Source organism: Linderina pennispora, assembly GCF_002104995.1.
Source record: "Linderina pennispora strain ATCC 12442 chromosome Unknown DL89scaffold_4, whole genome shotgun sequence".
Classification (NCBI taxonomy): domain Eukaryota; kingdom Fungi; phylum Kickxellomycota; class Kickxellomycetes; order Kickxellales; family Kickxellaceae; genus Linderina; species Linderina pennispora.
In genome coordinates, this window is record NW_024468252.1 from 81,478 (window position 1) to 100,976 (window position 19,499).

Genomic DNA, 19,499 nt, shown 5'->3' on the forward strand with positions numbered 1-19,499 from the left:
ATAGCAGCTTTTAGCATATTCCTGAGCTGCGCCAAGAAACAAATTCGAAACCAAGCAACGACGCAAGAATATCAGAATGCCCGCTCCATACTAGGCGGAGTTTCTTTTTTTTTTTTGGCTAATCCGTATGAGCATTAGGGGGTTTGCGTGACTCAGAGCTGGCCGACTTTAGTAAGCAGCCAAAGCTGTATGCGGAAAAACTCCTCACGGTCTGAACTCTCTGGGGTGGTATGGCAGATAGAATAGCGAGAAGATGCGATCCTCTGGGCAACAGACCGAAATCCTGCCGTCACAGAATATAAACATCCCAAGCAGTCCCGCTTTGCAGTAAAAAATACAGCTTTCTTTTAGCCCTTTCTCGTAATATCCTGCCTCTCCTTTGTAAATACCAAATGCCCAACATATCTGCTGGCGCCGACCTGGCAATCGCCACTGGCCCAGTAGACTACTACCATCCCCCTAGCGATGCCGACGGGCGGCTCGTATACTTCACATACTTTCCAATAAACACCGCACCAGAAATTGCCGCTGCCGTCTACCTCCTGACCACCATCGTACTAGCAATCCAGACCCACCGGGCGGGTGCCCAGCGTTAGCTCTATATACTATCCGGCACTGCACTAGCCGAATGTCTCGGCTACGGCTTCCGCACCGCCTGCGTCTACCACACAACATTCAGCCTGTTCGTATTAATGACCCTGTTCCTGCTCCTACCGCCCAACGCCCTGGCCCTGGTGAATCACAAGACACTGGGCGAGATCATCCGCACCTCCAATGTCGAACCTAGGCGGTTTTGGCTGCGCCCTCATTTCGTCACCTGGTTCTTTTTCGCCAGCGACCTGTTCTCGATCGCCATGCAAGGGACCGGCGGCGGCATGTCCACCTCGGAGTCCCTGCAGACGCCTGCCAAGGCTATTGCGCTGATCGGGCTGTGCGTGCAGCTGGTGTTTTTCGTTTGTTTCTTTTTCATCGCTGTGTATGTTTGGTGCCGCACAGAGTACGTTGTCTCTACGGGCAAGCATGATAGGGATGGGGCGGAAGCGAAGACTAAGGTCATGTAGGTGGTGGTTGGGACCACGGTGGTGCTATACTTGAGATCAATCTACCGCGTTGCCGAGTTTGCCGATGGGTATGCGAGCCCGGTGTATAGGGCAGAATGGGCATTCTATGTGTTCGACACCATTTTCATTTTCATGACCTTTGCTATTTACTGTCTCTGGTTTATTGGGCACAATTTTGTGCGCAACAAGGCCCTAACCGACTCGTCTACCGAACTGGTAGCTGCCGGCCCTGCATCTAAACTCGAAGCTTAGAATGCTTTATTAGCTAGCATTGCGTTCTTTTCAATATGCGGTATACTCGTCCATAGCGCCATGGCTTTGGAGTGGTATGGGTCGGCCAGAGCCAAAGCTGGTTCTGTATGTCTGAATACGCAGCCCCAAATACTCCATTGCGCATGAAGGCACATGGTACTTGAGCGTGCGGATATGCCTACAGGTCACCTCAGCATAACTTTGCATTAAATTAGCCGATCGGTCACTGAAAGATGCAAGCCGCAGCAAGTACACTCTTGAAGGAGAGAGAAAACTTTTTCTTCCGCACTATATATTCTACTTTTTTACATTACATCCAACAATGCCGGTCAAGTCGATGCAAGCAGAAGAGCTGTTTGTTCGTGAAGGCGAGGACTTCGTCTTTCAGAGCGGCACGAGCAACGGTGGGTTCCGCACCACGGTCTACAGGCATTGCGAGAACAAAATGCGCGTGGTGCTGTGCCGCGTGCCAGGCCCACTGTGCTCAATGAACATTTATGTGCCGACAATTGCCAAGGACAACAAGGGCCTACCGCACACGCTGGAGCACCTTGTGTTCTGCGGCTCCTTGCGGCACCCGCATCGCGGCTACCTGGACGCACTGGCCAACTGCAGTTTCTCGATCGGTACCAACGCGTGGACGGCAGAGGACCATACGTGCTATACGCTTACGACAGCAGGCGAGGAGGCGGTTGCCAATGTTCTGCCGGTGTTCCTCGACCATGTTCTGCACCCGCTGCTGACCGACAGCCAGTTTATCACCGAAGTGTACCACTTTGACGCGACAGGCAAGGAGCAGGGCGTGGTGTTCAGCGAGATGGTCGCGCGCGAGAACAGCGAGGAGGATCTGATGGATCTGAGTCTTCGCCGGCTGATGTTTGCCGATGATTCAACCTACAGCTTTGAAACCGGCGGCCTGACCAAGGATATTGCAATGCTGACAAACAAAGAGATCACCGAGTACCACCGCAGATTCTACGATGCCAATAACGCTACGGTGGTTCTGATCGGCTCATTCAGCGACACCTTCGAGAATGTGATCCAGAACCTGCCCGCTGACCTTGTGGCCAGTCAGGGCTGCGACTCGCGCGAGCCCATGAACTGCTCCATGCCTACCTCGGAAAAGCGGTTCGAGTATGTGAAGTTCCCTTCGGCAGAGGCAGACTTTGGCTCGTTTGCATTTGGCTGGCGTGGTCCCCTCTCCGAGAATGTGGAGACTGTGACGGCGATCGAGATCCTGATGGCATATCTGGCTGATAACGCGTCAAGCCCGCTCGCCCAGCGGTTTGTTGAGCGCCCAGCGCCGCTGGCCGGGTACCTGTATGCCGATGTGCGGATGACGCTGCCGAGCTCCATCACCCTGACGTTTTCCAGTGTTCCTTACTCCGATCCGAATAACCCCAATGTGGATTCCCATGACGACGACCACGACGACAGCTACGACGATGACGACCATGGGCACGATGACGAAGAGAGCGAAGAGGAGGACTACCATGATCCAGATATCCCTATGTTGTTCGCTGAGGGGCACTTTGAGCGCCTGCTTATTGAGGAGCTCCAACGGATCCACGACTCGCAGTTCGACGGTAACCGGGCTGCAATGGCTGAAGCAACCAAGCGATTCCGTCAGAAGCTCGCTGCCAACATCGAGGACAGCCCACTCGACGTGATGCAAGAAGTGATTCTGCCCGATGTCGTCGCCGCCCACTTCTCTCCCAGTAATTGTGCGCATATTGGCACCCGTGCTCGCGTGTTCGACGTCATTGATAGGCTGGCTCAAAAGCCCATCGGGTTCTGGCTTGATCTACTCCAGTGGCTCATTGATGAGCCCATGTACCACGTCGCCATGGTTCCAGATGCTGAACTGAACAGCCAGCTGGAGGCAGAGCGCCAAGAGATTGAGCTCAGTAATGAGCAGTCTATTGCCGACAAGAACGAGCATACAAGAGAGATCGATGCAGCCGTTGAGGCGAATAAGGTCAATATTTCTGACAAGCTGAAGTATAGCATCCCGATTCCTGATGCCTCGCGGATCAGTGGACTGCCGCATAACCACTCCGTGATCAAGCTAGATACCCCTGTCGGCCCAGCCAAGGTTGTTCAGCTGGTCGAGGTTGATTCGGAATTCCCTGAGTTCAAACTGCACGTCCCGCTCACTAACCTGCCTGATGAGCTGCGTGCATACCTTGTGCTCTTCCAGGAGCTACTTCTTGGGACCGACCTAGTCCTTCCAGCGGGTGTACCATATGGTGCTGATGGAAGGGAGACAGAAACTGAGCATCGGATTGACTATGTCGAGTTTGATAACCACCTTGCCGACATTACCACGCTCAACGGTGCGGCGATTGGGTACCAAAACGAGAGGTTTTCATGCAGCTGGCTCGACGAGCTGTTCAACATTTACGTTCGTTCGCCACAGGACAAGCTGCAGGAGGCTACACAAAGCATCATCCACGCAATGATGTTTGCTGACTTCGCAGTCGAGCGTATCCTGACAGTCGCGCAGAACTTACTCAGCGAGATTGTTGATCTAAAACGCAATGGCGACCAGATGGTGGTTCCAGTTACTACGCTTTTCACTACGCAGGACCGTGAAGGATGCCCTCGTTGGATCGACAACCACATCAGTCTGTTTGAGCAGGATCGCGTGCTTCGTAGAGTCATCGAGGAGCTCAAGGCAGGAAACACGAGTGCTGTGGAGAAGCTGAACCTGATCCAGGAGTTTGTTATCAATACCAGCGGCGGGTTCATGTCGCTCAGCGCGCCACAGGGCCACAGAGATACCAGCATGGAGTTTATTGGCGAGTTTGGTCGCAAGTGGCAGAACTGCTTTGAAAAGTTTGTGGGTCGGAATCCCCGCAGCTCCCTATGCAACGACGTTGACCTGTCCGCATGCCCATTCCCATTCCCGCGTCACATCAGGTTCCCTGATCTAGCCAAGCCCCTGCGTGTGCAAGTCACAATGCCCACTCTACAGGCATCCAATGTCCAGATCTCATTCCACTGCAACTTGTACCGTCAGCCAACCAGCACACGTCCATTTGCCGAGCAGTTGGCGGAGCTTCCTGCCATTGATTTTTACGCGCTCGAAATGCTAGTTGCCTTGCTCCAGCGCTCCGACGGCCCTCTGTACAATGCGATCCGAGGCAAGGGCTATGCGTATGGCGCATTTTTCCAGCAGTATATGTGGACGGGCATGCTCGCGTTCGACTGCAGCAGCGCCTCTGACGCTCCCAAAGCCATCATGGAAATGCAGTCCCTTGTGGCCTCACTTGATGAAGACTGGGGCGAGCATGTCACCGACTTTGAAATCAACATGACTCGCTCGTCAATCGTGTACAGCAATGCCTCGTTGGAATCCACGCCTGATAGCGTTGTTGCCAACTGCATTACAAGCAACATTTGCGGCTTCGAATCAGCGGCCATGTATGATCTATGGCGCAAAAAGCATCTGGGCGCTGTCAAGCAGGAGGATCTGCGCAGGGTATATGAGCTGTATCTGAAGAAGTTTGCCGATCCAGAGTTTCCCTCAGTAACTGTCATTCTGACTCCTCCCGAGACAGATCTGCCACCGGAGCTTGGCGAATTCGAGCACAGGATGTTGGATGATTTGTAAGATGTGGCTGTTTTATTTATAGATACTTCAAATGGATAGATATCAAACAACCACTAATGTGGATCACAGGTATCCACAGATACGACATAATGCAAATACTTGGTATGCAGCATAGCTCTCTTGTGACGAAAGCCCATCAAGATTCGTCAGGTGGAAGAGAAAAGTGATGAAAACAAATGTGGAGTTGACGAATAAGAATATATATGCTTTTGTTTTCGGAGGAATCCAGAATCCAAGGCCTAATCGGACTCCAGTTTCGATGGTTCTGGGGCTTTAGCTCATCTGGGAGAGCGTATGACTGAAGTTCATAAGGCACCGTGTTCGATCCACGGAAGCCCCACTACGGATCTATTTTTGCTCGCCAGATCGCCATACTCTTTTGGATCGTCCTAGTGCTCGGCACCCTGGTTTGCGCCAACCGGTGGTGTTCGTCCATGCCACCTTTGCTTTTTGCTCAGTCGATTGTGCATGCATATTGTTGTCATTCGGGCAACCCCACGCCATGTCCCTCAGAGGATCAAGAGCCAGCAATCGTATTGGTTGCCTCTTGCCGCTTCGGGCACTGGCTGTACATATTTATATGCATTAGCTCGCTGTCGCTTGTCCGATAAGATATTTTTGGCAAGCCATTCGTCTACTGGATACTGAATCTATGCACAGGCAAGCAGACAAGACCAGTCGAATATCTGCCTTTGCTGCAAGTGCTTTCAAGTGAGAAACATAGGGAATGGGGAATGGGGAATGGGGAATGGGGAATAGGGAACCGCACTGGGTGTTTGATGATGGCTCTGTCATTTAGCAACAGGCCGCTGTGATATTTATACCTGATGAGCAGGGCCTAGCAGAGCCATTTTTCTGGATAATAAAACACACAGATCCCAATATCTGGACAATACCACAATGGAATGCCGAAATTGATTGGAAGCCATTGCCGCCAAACACCTTACTTCTAAGCAAAGCCTTCCTTCTACTGCTTGTGCACATGGCACATAACGATGCATTTAAGAAATGGACGGTGTGGTTAACAAAGTAGTTGCAAGGTTGGAAAGCGATGGTTATAAATGGTCGTTGAAAACTGATGAAGGCGGAATGGAGGGGACATTTACATATGCACATGTTCACCGCTAGCACCCATCAGGAACACTGCTGTCATCGGTATGCCTGCCCCATCCACCACCCGGTGCATTGACACCAAGTCCGCGCTTGGCAAATGCACCCCAGATCTCGCACCTGTTCTTGCCACCAGTCAGATTCTGCTCGGCCTGAATTATGGCATTGCGTGCATCGATAAACGTTGGGTTGCACGGCTGCAGCTTCATCCCGTCAAGCAGGATCTGGAGCATGATGGAGTTGCCCTTGGTCAGGTCGTGGGCAAAAATGTCATCGGCAAAGCCATTCTTGTCAATCAGCGCCCACATCACTTCATACAGAATTTCAGCCCACACCTCGCCGATGGCATGCACTTCCTGGTAGTCCATGCGGTCGAGGTAGCTGTATGTTGATGGGTTGGTGTCCATGCTGGTCGAGTACGGATAGTTGTGAATCCCCTTGGTGTACACATAGTGGCCCAGCACGAGGTCAGTGTCATGTGTATCAGTGCTCTTGAGGCGCAGGATAGTCGACACTGCATCACTCCACCCCTCGCCCATGCCACCCGACTCGCCATCATTCAGGCAGTCGGTATTGGCGGGCCCGCCTGTCAGCCGGTTCGAGATTCCATGGGTGAACTCGTGTGCCACAATGTCCTGCTCAAAGTCGCCGTCGCGGTTTGGCATAGTCTGGGTCCATGTATACATACGCATGCGCGGACGCTGGCCATCAGGAGGCGTGGCAAAGTTGGCATTGTTGGTGCCAGAGCCGTCCTGGGCATTGGCAATGACGCCATCCCCGCCAACCCCTCTGCCGCTAAAGTTCTCATCCTGGAAGTTGCCTGCAGCCTCATCAAAGCCGTAGATGTAGGACAGATCGTGCATGATGTTGTTGGTATAGAACAGCTGCACAATAGCTGCGTCAATGTACGACTCTGGTGGCTGCGACAAGTTGAGGGGAAAATCGAACACATTGCCGGGGCCAGCTTTCGGGCGGTGGTTTGTCTGCCATGTCGAGCCACCGGTTGGGTTGGACTGTGCCCAGACATTGTTGCCGTAGGTCGAGCCCTTGGTGACCCAGCCCTTTGGACTGGCATCCTTGCTTGCCGGGTCAGCAACCAGTGTGTGCTTGCCATCTTCAGGAGACAGCACATCCTTGGCATAGACATTGTATGATTCAGACTGCGAGTACCAGTCGTAGAGGGCGAGCACATTGTGCGAAGAAGTGTCGATGCTTGCAGTCCACCAGTGGTCCTGCTGCTCGGCATTGACACGCCAGACGCTGGATACTGAGCCGTCAGCATTCTGCAAGAGAGCAGAGGTAATACGGGCAGTTCCATCGATGGCAAAGTGTGCAGGCAAGTTCGTGACAGTGAGCCCAGACGGTGAGTCAAAGCTGGTTGCTGCCATGCCACCAAGGTCAGTGTCGGCAAGTGGTGCTTGGATGTGGTTGGCCAAAGCAAGAAGGGCCGCTCTGGCAGAGTCTGTTGAGAGAGCAGCTGATGAAAAGTCGGCATTGTTGCTAGCCAGAGGCTCAGGAGTAAATGAATGGCCAGACGAAATGACACGTCCATTCTTGTCAATGTTGACGTTTGCTACGGCATTGGTGACATGCAGGCCACCGTGGGTCTGGACCATGTAGACATGTGTTAGCCCTGTAGCAGTGTCGGTGTATGCATCGGTGATGTGGATGCTGTCCAGTTGGATGCCATGCTTCTGGTGCAGATAAGTGGCAGCAATCGACATGCTCTGCTGCAGCAAGGGGTCGCTGTGGGCAAGCGACGAGGAAAAGGTGGTAGGGCTTGCAATGGGGTTCAGAGACAGAGGAGTCTCGTAGACAGTGAATGGCTGTCTGTGGCTGAGAGCAGGGCTGAACGGCTTGGCTGGCGTGGAGAGCTGTCGCTGCTGTGGCTGGGAGATAAGCGCACAGGACAGAGCAGCAAAGTAAATGGTAGATACGAGTGGTTGGAGCATGGTTGGAGCATGGTTGGAGTGGAGAACGAGATGAGGCAGGCGCTTCGTTCCAGGTGGGTTGGAGCGCAATAAATACGCAGCTGGCAGCACAAGCAGCAGCTTTTACATAAGGCGTCGGGGGGGGCTGGGGACAGTGGCTTGCGGTGTGGTGGTGGGAAGCGTGACCCGGTCGGCTTAGGAATCGCCGGCGGTCCGCCAAAAGCAGCAGCAAAAACATGTGCAGCGCGTGACTTGGTCAGCGCTCGGGGAGTGAGGATTGCCGAGGCCGGGGTGGGGCGGCAAAAGGAATGGGCAAAAGAATCGTCAGCGACAGGATTTGAACCTGTGCGGGCAGAGCCCAACAGATTTCGAGTCTGTCTCCTTAACCACTCGGACACACTGACGCTTATCCGGATCGAGCCGAGGCTCTGAACCGATCAACTGCTGAAATTAGTAGGAAATAATGTATACATAAGGAGATCGAACAGTGGAGCAGTACGCTTGACACTCCATTCTTGCACTCTGCCGCTAATATAACCCCAGAACCTCCCGCTTCATGGATATTACACACCAACAAATATACACATGCAAAAATTAACGCCAGCTGTCATGTTCCATAGTGCTATTGATATAATGCCACTGAGCGAAAGCAAGAACATACCAGTTTTCAATACCGCTTTTCGCAACCTATGCCATTTGTGCCTATGCATATTGGAGGGAATCGTTATCCGGTACCTCGCCACATCTAAAACAGCTCCAAAGAATTTTCTGTGCCAGTGTGCTAGTCTCAGAGTGCGAATGCTGCCATGCCAAGAAATCAAAACAACAGCTGCCACTGTTGACACGCTGCTGATACTAATAGATTTTGCCAGCATGGTGTGTTTAATCCAGAAAAGTAAAGTAGACAGGCAAACGGATGAGGCAGCAGCCAGCGTCTGTAGTAGACATGGCAGCTGCATTGTCAGTCAAACCAGACAGAGAAGCAGATTTCATTCCTGCTCCCAAGGAACTCAGCCTAATCACCCATTTTACACTATCTGTCCATGTTTCTATAATAAATTAGCTCGATTAGTGCGCAGTTCGGGTCTCTATTTCTGCTGCTCTCGCTTTACGCTTAATAATGGAATTCTCAGGCACTTTGGCTGCGTTGCGTGAGGATCTCGCAGCATGCTGTCAGAAGCAGCCAGGCGAGGTGCCGTGGCCGTGGATCGCAACGAAAGTAGCATCGCTGTTGACAGCACATGGAAATATGACGCGGACGGTTCTGTTAACTGAGCTTGAAGCGTCATGGCACTCGCTAATAGCCAAGGAATCTGCGGATGGTGAGATATTCCGGACAGTTGATCCATTCCTAGGACGCTCCATTCCGCCACCGCTATCAACTCGTTTCCACCTGAAGGTTTTGCAGACACACAAGCTTCCAGGCACAGATATCTGGCTATGGAGCGTCTGCGGTGGACCGAGCTCAGGCAGTGAGCGGCGGTTGCGCACGGCAGACAAGCACATGGATATGTTTGTCCACGAGCGACACTGCCCGATGATTGACTCCAAGGAGTTTGCTGGGTTTTTTGACCAGCGGTGCATCTACGCAACAAACCTCAAGGCAGCAGATCGCGGGTGCGGGTCAGGCAGACCATTGCTAACACTTTTGCCTGACTGTGCACTCGTATTTGAGGTCAAAGTAGGGGCATCCAACAGTGCACTGCAGGACACCGCACCTACTGACGAGCTCTTCTTGCGAGACATATTTGGCGTTGCCTTTAGCCGAGAAAGGTTTGTACATGCACGCGACCCAATATTCGATGCGAACCAGGTGTGGGGGAAGATCGAGCGCATTGAGCGTACCAAAGAGGAATTCGAAGACGGCCGGCCAGTCTCGTATGCCACCGTCAGCTGTCTGATCGAGCATGCAGAAGCACCATACCTGGTATCCATCCGATTTTACGATGCGGATATACCGCTGGTGCGGCTTTTCCATGATGATGACTACATTGGCTTGCTCTGCGCCGAGCAGGCTTCAGATACGGAGTTTGTCTATGGACCGCAGACAATTGCCTTCATCATGCGCGGCACACGCGCCTCATACAACGAGACATCACAAACAAGCGTTGCGTACAATGACCTTGGGTTCTTTGACTATCGGCGATACGCACACCAGATCTCGATTGGCCAGCTTGTGCCCGAGATCATCAACCTGACGATGATGGCGCGAGTCGTCGCAGTCTCTGAAAATTATCCGACCCAGGTAGAGAACGGCTCAACTTTGGACCGCTATGTTCTGCGCATCGGCGATGGAACAGGAGTATGCGATGCCACAGTTTGGGGTGAGCTTGGAAGAACCGCTGCCCGAGCTATGCCTGGCCAACTGGTGGTGCTGCACAACTTTGAGACCCACGAGGACGAGAGCCCGAATCCACTCAACGACAGTAGAGTCATTATTAACGGGAGCCTTGCAATCCATGCACAGATATTCAATATCTCGCAGATGCCTGGAATGCTAAGCTGCTCTGAACTGCGGGGATATTCGTTCCTGGCTGACATTGCAGGTGAGGCCAATTGCTATGTGCGTGCAACGGTGACTGGGATACATAGTGCTGGCGATTTTGTCAAGGACTCGCGGGACCAAGTAGGGATAACAAGGTTTGCCCACAGAAAGTGCAGGCGAACTGTTGTTCCCTCTGCGCGTCTAGACGGCACTGTGCTGGAATCACTCAAGAGCGACTACGGGTTTAGCTGCCGGCGCTGCAAAATCAAAGAGGTCCCAGACATTGATGTTGTGTGGGAGTTTGCGCTTACAGCAGAAATCGATGACGGAACTGACTGTTGTACTGCAGATGTCTCGCCGGAAGCTGCAGCAACAATCCTGGGGATATCACCATCGCAGTTCCTGTCACTGTCCGCCGAGCACAAGCAGCACCAACAACTGAAGAGTCCCTTAGGACTGGAGTTTGTCATTTCGCTGACATCGTTTATCGACGGCGGTGGTGATAGTGGCCCTTTGTTGCGCATTGAAGCAGCATGTCCGATAGATAGGGTAGGAACATCAGAAGTACAAGTGTAAAAACGCTGTTCCATTGGTAGGATTCAAGGCGGCATCCGTCGACTGTTCGATTTTGTAAATCCCTCAAGGACATTAAGCCGCGTTTTCATGTTCATACATTGGCTTAAAGCAAAAAAATCCCCGCTATCTGCTTTACTCTCCGTCCCACTTCCCTATACCTGCTATTCTCACAGAGATATATAAATGCGAAGCACCTGCTGTCCATCGCTGCTTCGTATCATTCTTCTATCACCTGCCAATTACTATGTCTACCTATACTCTCCGCCATTTTCCAATCCAAGCCCGTCCTGAAACCTGCCGTGCATTGCTAAGTTACGATGGTGGGGATTATACCAGCGAACACCCTGTCTGGCCGATGGAAAAGTCAAAGCAACCGTTTGGGAAAGTTCCTGTGCTGATTGAGACCGACGCATCGGGAAATGTATTCCAACTCAGCGATTCTATGGCGATTGAGCACTACTTGGCAACAAAGAAAGGTTTGATGGTTGATTCCAGTCCGCAGGACCGCGCCCGCCAGGATGAGCTGCGCAGCCAGATCCTAGACATTTTTCTTTTCGCACCGCAGTATCGTTTTGCCACTGAGGAGGCACGCAAGACTATCAAAGAGCAGTATGTCACCCAAGCCAAGTTCTTTATCGATTTCCATGAGAGCCACCTCAAGAACAACGGCTCCAACGGGTACTATTTTGGCAGCAAGATCACCTATGTGGATATCGCACTTGTGGCTACCATGAGAGCGCTGCGTAGGTTCGGCGATGAAAGCATGCCAGGGATGACCGGATATCTTTCACCAGAGAGGACACCCCTGATCAACAAGGTTCTTGATGTGGTGGGCAATGATCCGAAGCTTGCAAAATTCTTTAGCGAGCCTCGTGTCAAGCCTGCCGTTCTGTAGCATGTGTACTTTGTATTGGTTGGCGATAATAGGATGCTCGCAACAAGCGGTGTTGACATGTCTGACAAATGCGGTAGAGCGTGCCTGCAAGCTGCTAATTGTATGTTTGGCCTTAGTACGCCCAACTGGTGAAGCATGAGATCATCTAGCAACATACCAATTAGTAAGCATGTGCCCATGGGAGCCCCTTAGTTTTTGATTTTCATGTAGATCCGCAGCACCATTGTCTGTACACAATTATTTGGCAGTAACAGGCATTTCCGCTCGCTGCATACCTCACACTCATGGCTCCCCTACTCCAGCCTTAGCAAAGGGTCTGCAACATATAAATGCGGCTCATTCCAACAAGCAAACGCAGTGCTAACATATCAGTATTCTTCGAACTCACCATTATGTCTACCTACGTTCTTCGCTATTTCCCCATCAAGGCTCGCGCTGAGACCTGCCGCGCCCTCCTCAGCTACAGCGGCGCCTCCTACACTAACGAAGCCCCCGCATGGCCCCAGGAAAAGTCCAACCAGCCGTTTGGCAAGCTTCCTGTGCTGATTGAGACTGACGAATCTGGTGCCACCTTCAAACTCAGTGATTCTCTGGCCATCGAGCACTATCTAGCGACCAAGTATGGATTGATGGTCGATTCCAGCCCACAGGACCGCGCCTGCCAGGACGAACTGCGTCACCAGATCAAGGATATCTATGAGTTTATCCCGCAGTACCGCTTTGGTAACGAGGATACCCGCGCATCGGTCAAGGAAAAGCTTGACGTCCAGATGAAATACTTTATCGAGTATCACGAGAACCACCTCAAGAACAACGGCTCCAACGGTCATTATTTTGGTGACAAGACAACCTACGTGGATATTGCCTTGGTTGCCAGTATGCGTGCGGTACGTGAGTTTGGAGCCAGCATCATACCTGGTCTGGCCGACTGGCTATCACCAGACAATGCACCGCTGATCAACAAGGTCATCGAGGTTGTTGGTGCAGACCCAAAGCTAGTTAAATATTTTAACGAGTAGGCGTTGCAAAAGAAAAGGGAGAAGGGAAATAAAAAGTTGGACCAAGCAAAAAAACTCTCCGACCGGGAATTGAACCCGGGTCTCCAATGTGACAGACTGGTGTACTCGCCACTATACTATCGGAGATCTGATAATCACCTTCTGATGTTATTTTCTATGCCCGTCGTTGACAATCATGAACATGTCGCTGATACGCTCCTAGATCAAGATCAAGATCAAGACATGCAAGACCCACGACTGCCCCGCATCTCTTCCTCTGTCTCAGTTTCAAGTACACAAGACCAGTCTCATAACCATGCGACAAGGGTCGACCCAGTCACTGGGATTCCTATTGTCGTCCATGCGGCCCCGAGACCTTAGCTCAAGTGTGCATCGGTATATATAAGTGCACATCTTATACATGCACATAGAGAGAAGGATAATTCCGATCCCGTCTTTGACTTTGATTTCCTGAATACAATAATATCCGACTCAAGCTCTTCCTTCCATTCGGCTCACTCATTATCGCCTGGGCCAGGTGATAACATATGCTCAACTCGGATGAGCATGAACATGACGAAGCCCACCTGCAAGATCAAGATCAAGACCCGGGTCAAGACAACGTCACACACGCACAAGGTTCCACTCGCAATATAAACACAAGTACACTGCCTCGTCTACGGAACAAGTCCGCCCTTTATGCTCCTCTTACGGATCCTAACACAGGAATTCCTATCGTATATGCTACACATAAAGTGTAGTCAAGACACTCGTTGACTACTCCATATATATGGAGAAGTCAGACCGACAGGACAAGACAGGAACAACAAGCCCCCGAATATTCCTTAACCCAGAACCTGTTTTCCAATACAACCCGTTACGATCCCGACCTTCTCTCCCCGACGTCTGAGCTCCGGTTCGAGCTCTTCCAACGCTAGCTCCTTTGCTAGCATATTATCACTCCCACCGAGCGATAACACTGATAAAGCCAGAGAATTAATTATCTATTACGTGAATGTTCAAATTTTAGCGCCGAGGCTCGCTCACTCGGCTTGGCTCAGACTTGGATTGTGCACAGGTCCCTTTATGGCAGGGCAGAGGACTCTTGACCCCGAATATCAACAATTTGAACAAAAGTCTGCCCAGGCAGCCTAGCACTTGGGGTCGTATTCCCTGATAGCGACCCGGTCCGTTGAACGGCATATTATCGTATAGCATGTAGAGAACCAGAAAAAGATATTGCTGAAAGAAGCCTGCGGCACAAAATTGATCTACACTAGATGCAAATAAAACAATGGAGGACCTGGGTATCGATCCCAGTGCCTCGCGCATGCTAAGCGCGCGCTCTCCCATTTGAGCTAGACCCCCTTGATCAAGGAACCGAATCCAATTTTGAATCCGAATTGCTCCTCTGCTTCTGAATTACGGACAAAAAATAGCATACACAATAATTCTTGAATGTAGTCCTTTAAGTTCTTTGATTTTCACTAGCATTTCGCTCTTTTTCACTACTGCTTACACATACCTTCACCTGTACATGTATACACTCTATTAAGTGGGCTGATTAGTGCTGCCGTGCTGTCGAGGTTTCTCTAGTTCACTACTGTTTGATGATATATCGGACTTATTCATCAATATCCTGCTGCATGCTGAAGCATTGAGTACAAAGGCTATCTGTTGGACACTAGTCAATGGACTATACGGTTAGTTCTAAATAGGAAAGCTACTGTGTTCGGAAAATCCTGACTTGGCGACTCACCACCTATGTGGCGCTAAACTCTTCCTTGAAAGAACACTTCTTTTTCTTTACTTTTGATCTTTATCGGTTTAGCCGCTTAGTATTTTCCCATTTCTTATTTCTAAAACTTTGCGTATAACACCTCAGTTTACTTTACTATCCCCACCATGCTGCCGATATTCGTATGGTACACATAATTAAATAGCAACTTATGTCTCAGTTTCTGCTACTGTATGCATACTCGTATACGTTCACATTCGGGGTCCAGAGTCCCCCTGCGCCACCATAGGCAAGGCCGAAACGCATACGTACAAAGGCCCAGACAGACGACCAGCCTTCTTCCCCTCAGTCAATTTGAGAAGTTATATTTTCCATATATTCTATAACCACTCATTCCCCAAGTTAACAGTATAAAATGTTTTATTAAGAAAACAGCTAATTTCTCAGAATACCAAGTTGCGCGACCTTGGTAATTTGTTTAGTAATACCTCCAATAGACCACTTGCATGACCTTATTTCGGTACTTATTCGTGAAACTCGAAGGAACAAGTAAAAATTCAAGAAAATGTTTCGTTACGGAAGTCAATCTTGGTGTTGCTCTGCTTGCGCAGAATGCTATCCCACTTGTGTGCCTCGCGCCTGACCTTGCGTGCCATGAGCTTTGGTCCACAGAAGAATGTACCAATGCGTTGTCCGGGGTAAAGCTCACCAATCGACTCAAAGATCTCGCTGAAGTCGGGACGTCCAATATACGAGCTAGTTCCAATCGACGTGTTGATGACCTGGTTGCCGAACTTGTCGTCAGGGGGCGTAAGCTGCGGGATCCGTGTCTCCGGGATTTTTCCAGTGAAGTATGTGCGCACCTGGACGATTGAGCTCAGTCCTTCCTCATCAAGAGCCACCAGAAGGTCCTTGAACCACTCCAGTGTACCGATGTCGCGGTATACCCAGAACAGGTAGACTTTCTTCGTGTTCATTGCGTATCGGTCGCGGATCCACTGGAAGTACACGCTGCGGAGGACCGATGCGGCGGGGGTGACTCCGATACCAGCGGCGATGAGCACACCGACCTCGTAGTTGAAAAAGTGTTCCATTGGTCCAGTGTATGGACCGTCGATGTACAGTAACGGCATTTCACGACCCATCTTGATGGCCATGTTGCCTTCTTCAATTTTTGCCGAGGCTGATACGCTGTTGCCATTTATCTGGTCTATCTTGTGCATAGAGATCTTGGCCACCTCCTTTTCATCAGCACACAGTACCATGCTGTTACGGATGGACTTGGTACCACCCTTAGCAACTATGTCGATGCCCACATACGAACTGTTGCCGCCGGCATTCGAATACATCGGGGCAGTTGTAGGATCGTGGTGCAGCGGGTGGTAGGGAACATCGAGGTGTTGCGACGTGGGACGCGGTCTCTCTGTCTTTGCAAACTTGATTCCTTTAACCCTGTTGGCCTTGGAAACGATACTCTGCATACTAGAACCACGAGCATCGTTACCAAAGTTGCAGCCGAGACGCTTGGCCAGGTTGCGAGTCCAAGTACCTTCGAGACGGAAGTGGATAGTGAGAAGCTCCTCCTCGGGTGCGCTGGAGATTGTCAGAGGGTGCCACTGCAGCATCGAAACCGAGGGGCAATAGACCTTGACATACTGGCCAGGGCGGAAGCCAATGATCTTCTTCTCCATCTGAATTTCGACCACACCAGATGGGTGCTGAACCACAGCGTGAATGGGTGACTTGCCGATGATGCTGCGAAGGTTGCGGTAGAGGCGGTCAAGGACATACAAAGCGAGTGGGCCAGCAATGTACTTATACGCGAGATGGTTGTCATGATGGAGAAAGAGGAATACGAATGTCACCAGGAACAGGTGGTGCACATAATAGAACAGCTCGAACTGGCGCTTGCGGATGACTCCTATGTAATTCATATAATCATTAGTATCCATGTAGGTAGGCGTTTGGATAAGGAGTGGACACGAATAACCGTGAAGGATGAGTTTAAATGTTGTGATACTGCACTTACTGACAGACATGATAGAGATGAAGAAGAGGCTGAACATCAAGACATGCCCGGTCCAGCCGGTCTTCGTAATAAAGAGGGGGTTGTACAAAGGAACTCCTGGGGCCATCTTGCCCAGCTTGACTTTAGGTTTTGTCTCATCGATATAGCGCTGGTACCATATGCCTATAGTAAAAATATATTTAGCCTGTGGGTTAGTGCACATCTTGTGGTGGTGTAAATCCCAGTTTCGCCATTTTCTATCAAGCTAGCTTAAGGGCAATATTTTACCCCAAACACCTTGCTGCAATGGCAATCTGTTGCTCATGGCAATGTGACATGGGAGAGTTAGCAATTGCTATGTAAACTGGTAGGAAATACCTTGCCAGCTCGCTCGGGTCAAAGATATTTGGGTTTTTGGCAACGAAGGTGAACGGAGATAGAATGCTGTGTATTGCTAGTGGCTCAATCAACTGGTAACTTACCAATGTGCACTGCTGACCAAAACAGCATTGTGTATGCGGCGACCTTGTGGGCATGGATGTTCTTTTCGAATTTGATGAACCGAGGCAAGAAGGTATGCTGTAGCAGCATCAAGAATGTAGGCGACATGAAAATCATAATGCATGCAACATCGAACAGCATACAGTGAATCGAGGCGTTGTTCATCCTCGCGGCTAGTATACTGCTCTTGTCAGCTCCATGGTATGCGGTCAGAATGATGTGCGGAACCGTCCAGATAACAAAAGACACAGTGCGTCGAACAGTGATCTCGGGGTAGAACTCTGGGTCGAGCAGGCTGCGCCATTGGAAGCGGTGGGCCTTGGTGCCAGATTCGCTAATATTGCCTTCAGAGTTACTGGAGGCTGAATTCTGACCCTCCTTGATGGTCACTGGCTTAGAGGCCATTGAAACATCTAGCAGTGCCAAGGAGGTGGGTAGGCTGTTGGCGCAACGTGGTAAAGATTGGATGGTCAAGGTATCTGTTGGTTGAAATAGTTCGTAGTCAGTGCTGTTTAGGGGCACTGTTATCGGCATTGTGTTCCAAATGTGCCTGTTTGTGGTCCACTGTAAGTTCAGTTCTTAGAGTAATAAAAACAGCATGGAAAAATATATGAAGGAAAATAGAAAAATAGCGTCTATGGAGAACGAACAAACTAAGCCAACCGAAGAATGGCCAGGAGCGAATAGGATGTGTTTTTGCCTGGGATGGACAGCCGAGCAGCTCGGGAACGTCCTGCGAAAACAGCAAGAATGGAGGATTGACATTAAAACCTGTTTTCCATTTGACCATGAGTCGGGCGCCCACTGTGTGTTGTCGAATCGATTAGCCGGCTCCAGTATTGCCTGGTGATGTGCAAGCTCTTGGCACAGATGGCCAGACCCAGCGATCTGCTGTCTGCAATTTGCAGCTAGCAATCAAAAAATTGCTTAACTGTCAGTAAGCAATATATCCATGCAACCCAATTAGCTGTAGTTAAATATATGTCGAGAGTCCACAAAACGCACCTGGCTGTGTAATCAGTTGTTCCAACGTAGAGTACATCAAACATGCCATGGCAAGTAGTTGCAGAAGATATGCCAGTGACAGATACAGGTCAGTAATGCTACAAACAGAATATACATTTCATGTGCTATAGTGTTTTAAGGTTGTGAAGCATCGATAACTTCTCCAAGTACTGAAAGGTTGGTAGAATTTTTACTAGTAGGGAATGGTCGTGTTGTATCTGATTATATGAGGTGTGCAGAGTAAGAGCAAGCATATTGCATAAATACCACATAGCCAGCAGACAAAACAGAGCACAAGCTTGCAGCGTGGATACTGGTATAGAGCAAGTGCGTGGAACAGAAGAGTGCAAAATCCAAACAATGCCCGAGCTGACCATATCCAGGAATCCTGTATACTATATATTATACATTTTTCGGGAGAAACAGAGAAGCACTGGCGTCTGTGGTCCAGAGGTATGATTGCTCCCTGCCACGGAGTAGACCCGGGTTCGATTCCCGGCGGACGCACTTCTCTTTTGCTCCCCTTCTGTCCCTCAATTTTTCTATGTTCCACCAACTTGACACAACTACTTCGACCTGAACTTTTGGCTACACTACACTGTATGAGATAGCGTCATGTCGAGTGTGTTATCAGCATGAAATTCGAAAACCAGCATCTCATTTTGATATAAATTACAGCCTGCACAGGATGGGACAGTGCCCTTGTTGCCTCTCAAACAGTCCAGTATGTATTCCTCAATTTTCAGCCTCGTTGCAACACTCTTTGTTGTATCCCTAGTCAGCGCTACAGCTATAAGGACCGGTGTCGCACATGATTCCACCATTACATATAACGCGAGGCTCTGCAATGGGAGCCGGCCATGCGCCTCGATTGCTAAAGGGCTTCAGAGGACGCTAGGCACGTTTGACATGGATGGTAGCCAGGATCGCGTTCTGCTAAGATTTCAGCTTCCTGTCGACTCACGCACTATTGTTAGCTGCACACTGAATGTACCGGTTCCCATCAGCGCGCCTGTTGGTCACTACACCCTGTCTATCAGTGCAACAGACAACAACTGGGCAGAAGATACGGTTAGCGGTATCAGCAAGAGCAGGAATGGGACAGATGTTGGATCGGTCGTCATTTTTAATAGCCAGCAGTTGCCGAGATCAGTTCTGGTCACTTCAGCATGCCAGCGGTTTGCCGAAAACAACACGCTTAGCATGTTTGTTACGTCGGATGGAAAGCAAGTATCCTTTAACTCGCTAGAGTCGGGAAGTCCAGACATATTTTCACTCGATGTTAGCTATTGAAGAGGAACCAGAATAAATCAACGTCGTGTA

The 19,499-nt window shown here is 50.3% G+C and overlaps 9 protein-coding genes and 5 non-coding genes across 14 annotated transcripts; 9 read left to right on the forward strand and 5 right to left on the reverse strand.

The window, feature by feature from the left end:
* Nucleotides 1–345: 345 nt before the first annotated feature.
* Nucleotides 346–1,302, forward strand: DL89DRAFT_119694 (uncharacterized protein). The gene has a single exon (XM_040883194.1). It carries the CDS (start codon nucleotides 693–695, stop codon nucleotides 1,059–1,061), a length of 369 nt encoding a protein of 122 aa, XP_040744610.1. The 5' UTR covers nucleotides 346–692; the 3' UTR covers nucleotides 1,062–1,302.
* Nucleotides 1,303–1,608: 306 nt separating this feature from the next.
* On the forward strand, nucleotides 1,609–5,301 carry DL89DRAFT_119717 (uncharacterized protein). Its single transcript, XM_040883195.1, has one exon. It carries the CDS (start codon nucleotides 1,636–1,638, stop codon nucleotides 4,927–4,929), a length of 3,294 nt encoding a protein of 1,097 aa, XP_040744611.1. The 5' UTR covers nucleotides 1,609–1,635; the 3' UTR covers nucleotides 4,930–5,301.
* Nucleotides 5,197–5,269, forward strand: DL89DRAFT_t48. The gene has a single exon. It is a non-coding gene; the product is annotated as a tRNA-Phe (tRNA).
* Nucleotides 5,302–5,889: 588 nt separating the features above from the next.
* Nucleotides 5,890–8,010, reverse strand: DL89DRAFT_266121 (uncharacterized protein). Its single transcript, XM_040886971.1, has one exon. It carries the CDS (start codon nucleotides 7,989–7,991, stop codon nucleotides 6,054–6,056), a length of 1,938 nt encoding a protein of 645 aa, XP_040744612.1. The 5' UTR covers nucleotides 7,992–8,010; the 3' UTR covers nucleotides 5,890–6,053.
* Nucleotides 8,011–8,292: 282 nt separating this feature from the next.
* DL89DRAFT_t59 lies at nucleotides 8,293–8,374 on the reverse strand. The gene has a single exon. It is a non-coding gene; the product is annotated as a tRNA-Ser (tRNA).
* Nucleotides 8,375–9,090: 716 nt separating this feature from the next.
* On the forward strand, nucleotides 9,091–11,031 carry DL89DRAFT_256159 (uncharacterized protein; the record flags this gene model as incomplete). The annotated part of the gene is made up of 1 exon (XM_040885415.1): nucleotides 9,091–11,031. One exon carries the CDS (start codon nucleotides 9,091–9,093, stop codon nucleotides 11,029–11,031), a length of 1,941 nt encoding a protein of 646 aa, XP_040744613.1.
* A 214-nt stretch (nucleotides 11,032–11,245) lies between these two features.
* DL89DRAFT_266123 (uncharacterized protein) lies at nucleotides 11,246–11,983 on the forward strand. The gene has a single exon (XM_040886972.1). It carries the CDS (start codon nucleotides 11,276–11,278, stop codon nucleotides 11,924–11,926), a length of 651 nt encoding a protein of 216 aa, XP_040744614.1. The 5' UTR covers nucleotides 11,246–11,275; the 3' UTR covers nucleotides 11,927–11,983.
* A 335-nt stretch (nucleotides 11,984–12,318) lies between these two features.
* On the forward strand, nucleotides 12,319–12,945 carry DL89DRAFT_256161 (uncharacterized protein; the record flags this gene model as incomplete). The annotated part of the gene is made up of 1 exon (XM_040885416.1): nucleotides 12,319–12,945. One exon carries the CDS (start codon nucleotides 12,319–12,321, stop codon nucleotides 12,943–12,945), a length of 627 nt encoding a protein of 208 aa, XP_040744615.1.
* A 54-nt stretch (nucleotides 12,946–12,999) lies between these two features.
* DL89DRAFT_t58 lies at nucleotides 13,000–13,071 on the reverse strand. Its single transcript has one exon. It is a non-coding gene; the product is annotated as a tRNA-Asp (tRNA).
* A 400-nt stretch (nucleotides 13,072–13,471) lies between these two features.
* DL89DRAFT_266124 (uncharacterized protein) lies at nucleotides 13,472–13,904 on the forward strand (the record flags this gene model as incomplete). Its single annotated transcript, XM_040886973.1, has 1 exon — nucleotides 13,472–13,904. A coding segment is annotated over one exon (214 nt), but the record flags the coding sequence as incomplete, so codon positions are not given.
* A 315-nt stretch (nucleotides 13,905–14,219) lies between these two features.
* On the reverse strand, nucleotides 14,220–14,292 carry DL89DRAFT_t57. The gene has a single exon. It is a non-coding gene; the product is annotated as a tRNA-Ala (tRNA).
* Nucleotides 14,293–15,219: 927 nt separating this feature from the next.
* DL89DRAFT_282589 (uncharacterized protein) lies at nucleotides 15,220–17,790 on the reverse strand (the record flags this gene model as incomplete). The annotated part of the gene is made up of 3 exons (XM_040889696.1): nucleotides 17,150–17,790; nucleotides 16,692–16,850; nucleotides 15,220–16,583 (listed from the first exon to the last, which is right to left on the reverse strand). The coding sequence occupies exons 1-3, from the start codon at nucleotides 17,703–17,705 to the stop codon at nucleotides 15,220–15,222; spliced, it is 2,079 nt and encodes a 692-aa protein (XP_040744617.1). The 5' UTR covers nucleotides 17,706–17,790.
* An 822-nt stretch (nucleotides 17,791–18,612) lies between these two features.
* Nucleotides 18,613–18,683, forward strand: DL89DRAFT_t49. The gene has a single exon. It is a non-coding gene; the product is annotated as a tRNA-Gly (tRNA).
* A 219-nt stretch (nucleotides 18,684–18,902) lies between these two features.
* On the forward strand, nucleotides 18,903–19,469 carry DL89DRAFT_282591 (uncharacterized protein; the record flags this gene model as incomplete). The annotated part of the gene is made up of 1 exon (XM_040889697.1): nucleotides 18,903–19,469. The coding sequence occupies one exon, from the start codon at nucleotides 18,903–18,905 to the stop codon at nucleotides 19,467–19,469; it is 567 nt and encodes a 188-aa protein (XP_040744618.1).
* Between the last annotated feature and the right edge of the window lie 30 nt (nucleotides 19,470–19,499).

Coding starts and splice junctions, on each gene's coding strand:
- DL89DRAFT_266121 (XM_040886971.1), bottom strand. CDS start 7,991: ATGCTCCAACCACTCGTATCTACCATTTACTTTGCTGCTCTGTCCTGT.
- DL89DRAFT_119694 (XM_040883194.1), top strand. CDS start 693: ATGACCCTGTTCCTGCTCCTACCGCCCAACGCCCTGGCCCTGGTGAAT.
- DL89DRAFT_266123 (XM_040886972.1), top strand. CDS start 11,276: ATGTCTACCTATACTCTCCGCCATTTTCCAATCCAAGCCCGTCCTGAA.
- DL89DRAFT_119717 (XM_040883195.1), top strand. CDS start 1,636: ATGCCGGTCAAGTCGATGCAAGCAGAAGAGCTGTTTGTTCGTGAAGGC.